Source organism: Neospora caninum, chromosome X, assembly GCF_000208865.1.
Source record: "Neospora caninum Liverpool complete genome, chromosome X".
Taxonomy (NCBI): Eukaryota; Apicomplexa; class Conoidasida; order Eucoccidiorida; family Sarcocystidae; genus Neospora; species Neospora caninum.
The window spans coordinates 249,528-260,453 of NC_018396.1; the positions used below are offsets into that span (position 1 = coordinate 249,528).

Genomic DNA, 10,926 nt, shown 5'->3' on the forward strand with positions numbered 1-10,926 from the left:
CTTCCGTCTGGGCGGCACACTTTCCACCGGTGCAACGCTGCTTTTGTGTGCAGCAGTATTAGGATAGGCTTGGCTGAACTGTGTACACGTGGGTGTAGAAAGCAGACCGGCTGTTCACAAATTAGGTAAATGAACTTCAAGCGACGGGCGAATCTCGGCTCTGAAGCAAAAATCAGGACAGGGGGCTGACCTGACGCAGATCGCAGAAGACTCGTGCTGTCTAACGAGCGCCGGAGGACGAGCCGACCGCTGGTGAACCCGGCCTCCCACGGTTGCTCGGGAGCGCGGTGCTCCTACAGAGAGTTAGCCCAGGCTTACGTATCTGGCTTCCTGGCACACCATTCGTTTTCCTTTAGGCGATCCATGGCGTTTCGCGGAAGCTGAAACCCTCCCTTTGACCAGCAAAATGAGGAGTTTCGCGATCTTCCTCGCAGCGGGGGCCTGCGCTCTTTTGCAGTCTCCCGTTCTTGCCTGGCATTCCGGGGTGAGAAAGTCTGCCGCTGGCCGCAGCTCTGGCCTGATGTAGTGACGGACCCCGGACGTAAATTATGGATATGTTGCCACACAGTGACGTGCGAACGTGTTCAGGAGCAAACAGTTTCTCGCCGGCTGCCGCACGCAAATGGGGCAGCCTCAAGAGTGACGTACGAGCTGCTGGTGTGGATGCACGTTTTGGTAAAGAGTGTCTTTACTTTTTCCTGGGGAAAGGCACTTCCAGAAACTTGAGGAACTCTTGCCCTGTCCACGCTTCCCTGAGCTTTGTGTATCCTTTCCCTCGAAGTGACGTGCACGCGCGCGACTCGCCACACTCTGTCTGGCGTCGCTTCCAGGCCACGGCACAGATTCGTGTTGGGAGCGCTCGATAGATGATGATGCTTTCTGCGCCTTCTCACGTGGCACCAATTGGTCCTTCCCTAAGAATCACATGCTCTACGAGATGGATTCAAACAGTCGCTGGCGTCTACGGAGACACGCGGGCGCCTCAACCACGGCACCGACCGATAAAGTCGGTGGGCGAAGCCGCCGTTTCAACGCTTGCAGGCTTCCTACCCCCCAGTCGCCTGTCTGGTTGCTCCGTTTCGCTTCTTCCTCTACATTTCGTGCATGTGTGCTCTCGTTGCGGAAACCACACAGACTCGCGTTTGTCCTTGACAAGTACAGCCGCTATCTGTTTTTTGCCTCGCTTGCTGCAGCCGCACATGATCGTCGCGTCGATCGCGCGTAGCCAGTTGTCTGCCCTCGTCCAGCTGAAGGTCGACTATATTCTGGGGCTCTGGCGAGGACAGTACCCAAGTACGTCTTCACACTTTCCGCAGTCTCATGTTTTCACTGTGCATACTGAAACCCATCAATTCGAGAAACGTGTCTGCCGAAACTACCACCCTTTCCAGTGCTCCGCGCAAAGGCATGTGTGACGCAGCTTTGTCCCATCTTGCCATAATAGAAATGCGAAATTCACCCGAGTTTGGAGGGTCTTGCCCAGGGGAAACAAAGCTTGAAAGCGAAACTATGGGTCGGAATGCCTCGACGCGCATGCCGGCCCGCGCGGCGTGCGCAAACACAGACGGTAGCATTTTGATGCACGGGCTACGCGTGTAAAACTAGTCGCACATCGTCCGAAACACGTCATGCGGTGTGCGCAACCACAGGGAAACCTGGGGTTTCCCTGTGGAAAAGCAAAAGGCTGTCAAGGGACCGATTCCTGTCTTGGGTTTTTTTCTTAGACTACGCGACTATGGAACGCGCCTCCGTCTGGCTGGACGACATTAACGGGAAGGGACCACCGTATCGGCAGCCAGCTCGACGCTTCGATTTCCTTCAGGTATTCCAGTTAAATCCTTTTCCATTGCGAGGTGTTGGATCTGGCAAACGTCACAAGACAGCCGGAGAGAAACGCTCCTGCTGAGAAGGACACAACGCACGACGTGCAGTTAACGCTGACCGTCGCGATCCTAGACTCGACGGCCGAACTCTGAGGCGCGGATGAGAAGGATTCCATCACCCCCGTTCTTACGGCCTGAGTAGACACGGGCCCCGGTGGACGGCTGTGTTTTGGAGAGTTCGATTCAGAAGTGGAAACTGTGCGAATATATCGTCTCCCTTCCCTGGTGGATTACGGGTCCAAGTGCTTCTTCTGAATCGTCTTCTTTCCTTTTAAATCGGAACGGCTCTTTTTGCGTCGCTTGCCAAACTCCCCAGGCGTGCTGAGGAATCGTGTCTCTCATCCAGCGATGTGTTGCGTCGTGTATATTTGGTCCCCCAGGTCTTCCGCTTCATGCATGGTGTGAACATCCCGTACAACCCGGAAGGGATCCAACTGCAAGGACTTGACGCGTTTCTCCCGATCTATGAACGAAGTAAGGATACGGAGCGTGTCTAGCCAGCGACCGACGCACGAAGGGGATGGGGGACTATCCGACCTTTTTTGAAAACATTTCGGCTGGGCAGAGACGTTGTGGGTTTCCAACGATCCGAAGCCACTGGCCCCTCCACATCCACTCCCCCGTCCTTGCGCCACAATGAACTTTCAGGTGCGGAGTATCTCCTGGACCTGGCGTGGGAAGGCCTGAAGGCAACGACGCCGACCACTGAGAAGCTGGAAGATCCCTTTTGCAGTGTTCCGCCGCCCCTTTCGCACTTTGCTGCGGCAGGATACCTGGAGGGGACGGTGAACTCTCCTGACTCAAATTTGCTGGAACCTTCGATTCCAGAAGAGATTCAAGCAAGCACGAGTCTCTCCACGTCGTCGCGCTCCCAAGCAGTTCAAGACGGAGGCGCTCCTGTAGGGACGCTTCTCTCGTTAAACTTTTTCCTGAGGATCCTTATTCACCTCATGGCGGATATACACCAGCCGCTCCACAGCGTCTTGGCCTTCTCCCCCGCATTCCCGAAAGGCGACCGTTTCGGTTCCGAGGTGAGAGTGCGCGGGACACGGATGGAGGCATTCGACGCGTTTTGCACCGCAAGCGGCCAAAATTGCATACTGAACTCTTTTGGGGTACTGCGAATCCAGCCCGGGGCAACTTAGGACCAATCGCGTGTGACGCAACATGCGGAAGCTCGAGGAGGGGTTCTTCCCCGGTTGCGAATGACGGAGACGTGGCATGTGTGTGGACTTAGGGTGTTTGCATCTCTTGTCTTTGGGGGAATGCGCTGGGGTTTGATGCGCTGAGAGGCAAACGGGTCAGCGAACGTTCGGAGATCTTTGCTCACGATCCCCTCGAACGAGCACGGACTTCAGGGATGGTTCGGAACCGTGCACTTCACTCTGTGATCCACTGGCACAACCGCGACTCGTACGGAAGCGCCGCTCCATCCCGTCGTGAAGAGACGCCACCCTGTGTCCGACTGCTTATCCTCACAATGCTGGTCAGCCGTCACGTGGCATGCAGGAGTGTCAGGTCCACACGGGTAGACTCGCGGCGTGTTGCGTACATCCCGGAGTATGCGGCGAAATGCTGGAAACGTAATCGTGCTGACGATTTCGCGGGAAACGAGTCGTGAAGAGCTTGTCGGAAATGGAGGGCGAAGCAGCAAAACCGAATGGTTCCCGGGGGAAGTGGAACCGAGGGAATCTCGGATGTCGTGTGCTCTTTCAAGGCGCGTGGGACCGCAGGAGGCACGGCCGCGACAGCCGTTCTGTGGCGGGGTCTGCGAGAATGGAGAGTCCGTGCATTTCCATGTGCGATGTGTCTCGTAAGGTGTGCGTGATGGGCATGCAGGTTTGGTGTCATGTGCTTCCCTCAGATCCCGCTGATTCTGCCTGATGGACGCTCGACGAACCTTCATGCATTTTGGGATGGAGCGGGAAGCGTCTATATGAAACACTTGGACGAGTACGATGACCGGGAGATTGCTGCAGAGGTAGGCACCTCGCTCACGCTGTTCCCCTCAGAGACGACACACAAACACCTGCCTAGGAAGTGCCCATGCAGAGCTGCACTGTGCACGGATGCCAGAGGAAAGCGGGACACACGCTGTCTTGAGCCATACCCCAGAGGGACGAATCGCCTTTCCTTCGTCTGTCTAGCGGTTGCGTCGTTTTCTTGGGGAACTTCCTTCCTGTCAGGAAACGTCGAGGCAGTGGTGTGCTGCAGAGATACCTCTTCCTGCGTTTTTTTTTGTCTTTGTTGGCAGGCACAACGCATCATGGAGGACTTCCCAAAGGAACGCGTGCAGGGTCGCTTGACTCCTGAACTCCTTGCGCCGAACTTCCGCAAAATCGCGGAGGAAAGCCATCGCTTCGCAGCGGAACTTGCCTACAGAGGTGAGTTCACGTGGGGCGTACTTTGGGGCTCTGTTTTTAGGCGACATCGTCCGAGACCTAAGAACGCTGTTGTTTCGAGAGCAAACAAGGAGCATGAAACGATATACACAATTTGTGGCGAGAGAGCCGGAGGCCTGTCGACTGTGTGGCAACGAACGTCAGGTGTTGGTTTTCTTTTTATCCCTTTTGTCTTTTACGCAGAATTCAATTTCCGCACCTTCACACGAGCCGACCTCCCGTACATCCCCTCAAGTGGTTACGTGTCAGATGTGAGGCTTGCATCTCGACTCCAAATCGCGGTTGCCGGTTACCGTTTGGGGGCCGCACTTGAAGAACTATCCGCTTTCCTTCCCGTACCGGACTTTGTTCAAAACGGCGCAAGTAACGAATAAGGAGTGTTCGGCAGCATGTGGAGTTCCTGGGAGGCGGCCAACTTGCAACGCAACGTCACACCGGCACTACCGCAGAGCATCCTGTTCCGAGTCTGTATGGAAGGAGAAAAGGTGGGTGTAAAATGGGTCACAAAAGCAATTCCCGGCAAGCGTGCAAACGCCGCCGGAGAGAGGTAATAGGGGAACGGCAACTGTTGCTTGCCGAAGGTGCTCAGCGTGATGTCGAATGCAGCGAAGACGAGAAAACGCTCTGGAGGACTCGACACTCACTCGCCTAGCAGGTTGTCGTCGTGGTTGGCGAAGAGTTTTTTACCCAGGTTCCCCTTCTGATTTCGGCCTGATAAGTGGAGAACAAGCCAGGAATGTATTATGTTGTAGCTTGCCACTTTTGTTTCAGTTGGACCTGTTTTTTGTTGCATCCGCCGTCCCTAGCCGCCTGTTCAGCATCCGCCACATCAGTTCACTACGACCGCCTCTTACTTTCTGAGAGCGCGTTCGTGACGTGTGTTCCCATCCGTAGGAACTGATTGCAGGCGTGACACAGGTTTTTTTGCAAATGACAAAAGAGCCTCAATGCGCGCAGCTGCACACTGTGGCGTAGTGCGCGGTGCCTCGTGTGTCATCTTTTTGGGCAGTGCTTCACGTCATCCACATGAACATAGTGCCCTGCCGCATCCGTCACGTGTATACTTCCTTTTTCCGCGCAGGTGAAACTGTAACCAGTGTTTCCGTTATTATTACACCCTTGCGGTGTTGTATTTTACCTGTAACTGCCAGCGCTGCACATGCGCCTCAGACATCGGGAGTGGTGCTTTTTTTTTACACCTGAAGTTGGTGCCAATTGTATAGCGAGGGAACCCCGTTCTTCATTACGCGTTTACTGCTCGGTATCGAGTGGTCAGTGCAGAATTTTGCACGCATGTCGTGTCGCCGAGGTGTAGCGTGTGCGTGTTTCTAAACCACAGGTGTACTTTATGTTCCTTGTCCAGACAAACTCGACCTGTCGGTGCGCGCGCGCCCGGCTGTGGTAACAGGGAAAAGGCCAGTCCTCATTCGCCGAGGAGCGAGAAGAGAGGCATTTCAGTCTCGTTGCTCCTCATCACTGGCGTCCATATCAACTCGGAAGGCGCGAGCCTTCGAGAGAGCTCACGCAATCATCTCTAGGATGTGACAGTTCCATCAGGCCGAAAGCCGCTTGCAAGGAAATGAATCCAATAAAGTATGATGCCCATTTAGCATCCGGCATCTAGTTGATGCATGTTGATGTATTTTAGACGCTGCTTCCCGGCTAAACATTGCCTTACTAAACCAAATCGGGGTCCTAACATGGAATACCAACTAGAACATTTACAGCTCCACAGGGTGCTTCCCCGGATGGTGAACTGTTTCGAGAGCAAAGCATCCTAAGAATTCCCGTGCTGGTGCCCAATCTGGATGGCACCCAGGAGTTTGCTCGCCGAGCCTCCTTTAGAATGGTCAGTTAAGTCCGTTACTTCTTGCTACGATTGCTATTCGGAACCAACCGATCTAAAATCGCGGGGTCCCTGTATAAATCTAGGAAGGCTTCTCAGGTGAAGGGCTGCTGAAACAGCCGAACGTGCCGAACGGATCATGCGCTGCCCGGGCTTCTGGTTGCGTACATGTCTCCAATTCTTCGAGAGAAATGAAACGCGAGATCGGACACACACCTGTGGCATCCGTTAGTCGTTGCACATTATCCCGTGGGCTCTTTCTTCTTGGGGAAACTCACGCAAAGGTGCTCTCGCCTGCACGGACTGGGCCGAGCGCTGGCCTGCGCGAAGAGCGAGCGGTTCCTCCTTCCCAGGCACGGGTTCAGAAGCCGCCCTTCAGGATGGACGCTCACGGGTGTTTCCTGTGCACATTTTCATACGTTTCTTCTTTTTTCCTCGGCCACTGTAGAGTTATGTAGCTTTGTTTCCCTAGGCTCTGCCCTCTACGTTGTTGCTTTAGATTTTTTATCCTTGTTCGCTTGCGAGTGGGGGATCTGCGGGATTCAGAGGCCGATCAAGCACCACCCGCGCCGGCGCGACGTCTCTCAAGACCGCCTCGTGTGTCCAAAGCTTCTTCCCGAGGCCTGCGCTTGTCAGCGCCACACTTTCCTTCTTGGCTTGGCACACTTCCGCCAGCTTGCCTACCTGGTATATCCACTTTTCGTCCCGCCCTCGAATGCAGACTCGCTCCGCGTCACGGGCGGCAGCAGCTGCTGCCGGTGTGCCCGCGGAAGAAGCAGGCGCGACAGAAAGTCCTCGGAAACAAGGAAGACAGGTCCGTGGAAGGACAACCTCTAGGAAGGAAGGAGAGACTGCGCGCCAACATGAAGACTCCCGAGCAGATGCGAACACTGGCGATGCCGGCTGGTTCTCGAACAATGTCCAGAGCAGCTCCACGGTGAACAGCGGCGCTAGACAAACTCGCAGAAGGGGGGGGAAAAACCACCCTCTTTCGTCGGCGAGTGCCGATGCGCTGGTGGACGAAGAAGGGCCTGCAAAGAACGCCAAGACGAACCAAAAGAACGCTTTTTCTTTTGTTTGCATCGTTTTTCTTGTTTTTCTTGCGTGTTTGTCGGTTCCCCTTTTGTGCTGCTTCGGACCGGAACCCTTCTCAGCGTTCCCTGCTCTCTCGAAAGCGGTCGAGAAGTTGCCGGCGAGTTTTTCGTCGCTTTTCCCTCGCCTTTCTGAAAACTCAGCGTCGTCTGGGGTCGTTGACTCGCAAGACGTGACGGCCCACGTGAAGGATACCCAAATTTCCGGGGAACAAACGCCTACCACTCCGAACCCAAGTTCTGGGGGGAAACCCGAGCGAAACGACTCGAAACGGAACACACCGTCCCGCTCTTCAAAACCCTCAAAGAAAATGGCGCCTCTCGCGGCTCTCCAGCACGAGGTTCTTAAACCTGGTTCCGGTCCTGCTCTTCAACGGGGTCAGTCGGCCACTGTACACGCGACAGGCAGCGTACTCAAGCCGGATGGCTCTACACAGAAATTCTGGTCTACCAAAGACGCTGGCCAGCAGGTAGGCGGGGGGAGCGAAAGGATACAGACTGCAACCTTCTCAGGAAACCGAGATCAACAGCCCGTTTTACACACGCATGGCTCCACGGTGTGTCACAAAACTGAATTGGAGCGGATATACTCCAGGAGCAACGCCCTCGCGTTGTCCAATTTCGACGCTGACTTCATTTTCCCAGATGGCACACACATGCATCGGGGTCCTGAGGCGTCTTTTGAAAGGTCGCGTCGGACTGCGTGTTTGTTCGATAGTTTTGTGTAGAGATAAACACACAGTGCTGGCTGCAAAAAGGAGCTGCGCGGCCAGGAACGGGATCCGTGTTCTTGGGCCCAGCTATTTGGTGCGAACACGTAGCCCTACCGCCGCTCCTGCTCTTCTTTCTTCAGACCATGAGTATACAAAATGGTAGACAACTTTATGACCTGGGATTGTATTTAGCTCGGCCTTTCCTTTTGGAATTTTGATACATACGTGCACGTACCCCTGTGAGTTGGTGCATTCCGCGCCTTGGCCATAAAGTGGGAGGCAGAGTGTGCGCATGCTTCCCTCTTTCAGCCGTTCACGTGGCAAGCTGGTATTGGCCAGGTCATTGCCGGCTGGGACCAGGGTGTCCTTGGCATGACCGTCGGCGAGACTCGACGCATTTCCATCCCTGCAAACAGTAAGCGGCCTCGGTAATCACCTGAAGGCGTCTTTTCCCGGTTTCCAGCCTGTGTGTCGTTGCCAGAAAAACGTTCTCGTATGCGGGTCTCTAGCGCCGTTCGTGTCAGTCTGCTTTATTGGGTGGAAGAAAGAAAAGCTACTGTTGTCCCAAGAGAAACGGTTTTTGCGACAAAATGGTCGCGGGAGTGTGCCTCCGAAATGCAATTCTTGTGTAGAAGAGAGCGCCTCCCGATGTGGAATAACCTCAATGTAGTAGGCTATTGAAAGCCAACACTTTCAACCGTGTTCAGTAGTCCAGTGCGGTAGTGGTGAACAGCAATCAGTCATAAAGAACTCGGTTCTCTGTGTCTCAAAACTGGAGTCATATTCAGTATCCTAGGTACTATAATGTGTCCGTTTCTTTGATTCGCGTTATACAGTTGTGGATCGCGGAATCGGAATACCACTTCATATCGTACCTGAATGGTTCCTTATAGCAGATAATGCGGCGTTGAAAGGACATCCAAAGCCGGTGCCTTGTTCATATTTATGCCACATCCCGCTCCCCGTCCAGCCTGTCCTTCCAGACATCGTTCTGGCCCTTTCGCGTCATTTCTGTGTTTCATTGCTCTCTCTGAAAAGGATTTCGCGGCGAAATGCAATGTTGTGTTTCCTGTGGTGCAGTGGGCTACGGCGCGAGCGGCTTCCCTGCATGGGGTATTCCTCCGAATGCAGACCTTCAGTTCGAGATCGAATTGCTGCGTGTGCAGTAAATCCGTTTTTGTTAAATTTGTTTGTCTTTGCATGCACACGTCAAGACTCTCCTCGCACTTGAGTCCTTTTGACTGTCACCCCGCAGGCGGTCCTTGCAGCCACCGCCTCGTTTTTAACCTCTGCAACGGTGGTTATCGGGGAGTCGACTCCCGCAGATATTAGTAAACGTAAATGTACACACACGCGCGACGCCTCAGATGTGCCCGACGCCGTGCCCGGATTCAGAAAATGGGAATTGGCGAGCCGTCGTCTAACTCTGTAGGCCTACCGCTTTTTCCCTCTCTGCACTATTTTTCGAAAAACTATCCTATCGACCCAGCATGTTCACTTGCGTAGCAGCAGATTCTCTCGCAGTATGGAGAACGCGAAGTGCTGTTTTGCTTCCTTTCGCTCCACTGACACCGTAGCCATGACCTTAGTCGCTTTCTTCCCCTGGCAAAAGCGTGTCCCGGCCACATTCGAGAAGTACCAGCGTTCTTCAATCTACATCACGGATGCCTCGCGCTCGCCAGGTTGCTGGCGAGAGCTGGCGGTTCTGATGCCCTCTACAGAAAACATAAGCAGCCAGAGGAATGTCGCACCGACGCCCCGCCCGATTTTTACTTAAGTTCGGAGTCGAACCTCGTCCACGCGAGAACTCCCGGTACATCAGTCGCACGGGAGCGCCGACGCCACACACTGCTCCCCACCCTGGCTGTAAAAGCGAGAAGAAATCCCTCCTTGAGGAAACTCGCTCAAAACTGGTAGAGGTGCGCTTAGTAACACCTGTCGAACGGGCGCTGGCCGCGTAGGAGAGGACGGGGACTTGGTCAGGATGACAGCACGAACTCGCAGTGCTCGCGGCTAGGGGGCGACGAGTAGCAGGCTTTTTCTGGAGATACACTTAGGCAGCTGTGTGCAGCAGATTGACGGGGCGAAGAGAGTTGATGTGTGTCAGGCTTCAGTCTGGCGACGGTACACGGAATGGGGAAAACATCGCCTTTCTCCGGATGCGACTGACTCCCCAGCAGTTGTGTAGGGGTGATGAAAAAGGACAGTATCGAGTGGAGGACACGGCGGTGAGCAATCCACCACGGACGGAGACGGGAAAAGCGGGACCAGAGAATCCAAAGGGCCGAAAAACCGATGCAGCGTCGGATCACGCCGTGAAAAAGGCGCCCTGAGAAGCTCAACGTGGCCGCACACCCCAGACAAGCGGAGAGACCGCGCGGAAGAAACTCCGTTTCGAAGGACTCCGACTGTGCCCAGTCCCCTGTCACAACGCTGACTGTGCAACGCATCTGCTGTTCAGGCTGGGAAACCTGGCGCGAGTCGCGTGGAAGTGAGAAATTCAAACGACCTTGACGCTAGCGCGGCCACAGCTGCTTGCCAGCTGGAACGGAGAGGGTGGCGGCGACGCGGACTCTTTTTTCCTTGGAAGCGACAAAGACACGGCCAGCCGTTCTCGCTTTCTGTTCTTCTCGCTGTTCCTTCTCGAAACCGTAGGAGGCACATCGTTTCGCTCTTTTGTGTGATTGTGGCTGAGCGCGTTTTTTCTGGAGATGTGTGCGTCTCCCATCTCCTGCATGCGCATCTACGACTCTCGATTTTCACCGCTAGCGACCCTGCACTTCCCCGACACACAGAAGCACTCCCGTTTCTTCTCTCTCTCTTCTGTCCTCGATCTCCTTTCCTCCTAACGGCTCTTCTTTCCTGCGAATTTCTCCTCTCTCGCACCCGCCAGACGCCGACACTTTCCGCCTGCCTCTCTCACACTTCTGTCTGCCTTTTCCCTCTCCCTTCTCTATCTTCAGTCGAATTCCCTTTCTCTACCTTTTCTTC

The 10,926-nt window shown here is 54.6% G+C and overlaps 2 protein-coding genes across 2 annotated transcripts; both read left to right on the top strand.

Annotated features, from left to right (window-relative positions):
• Positions 1–406: 406 nt before the first annotated feature.
• On the top strand, positions 407–4,659 carry NCLIV_045090 (hypothetical protein; the record flags this gene model as incomplete). Its single annotated transcript, XM_003884058.1, has 8 exons — positions 407–484; positions 1,194–1,293; positions 1,725–1,822; positions 2,264–2,357; positions 2,532–2,914; positions 3,748–3,864; positions 4,138–4,267; positions 4,469–4,659. The coding sequence occupies 8 exons, from the start codon at positions 407–409 to the stop codon at positions 4,657–4,659; spliced, it is 1,191 nt and encodes a 396-aa protein (XP_003884107.1).
• A 2,187-nt stretch (positions 4,660–6,846) lies between these two features.
• On the top strand, positions 6,847–9,104 carry NCLIV_045100 (putative FK506-binding protein 1; the record flags this gene model as incomplete). The annotated part of the gene is made up of 3 exons (XM_003884059.1): positions 6,847–7,692; positions 8,245–8,350; positions 9,016–9,104. The coding sequence occupies 3 exons, from the start codon at positions 6,847–6,849 to the stop codon at positions 9,102–9,104; spliced, it is 1,041 nt and encodes a 346-aa protein (XP_003884108.1).
• Between the last annotated feature and the right edge of the window lie 1,822 nt (positions 9,105–10,926).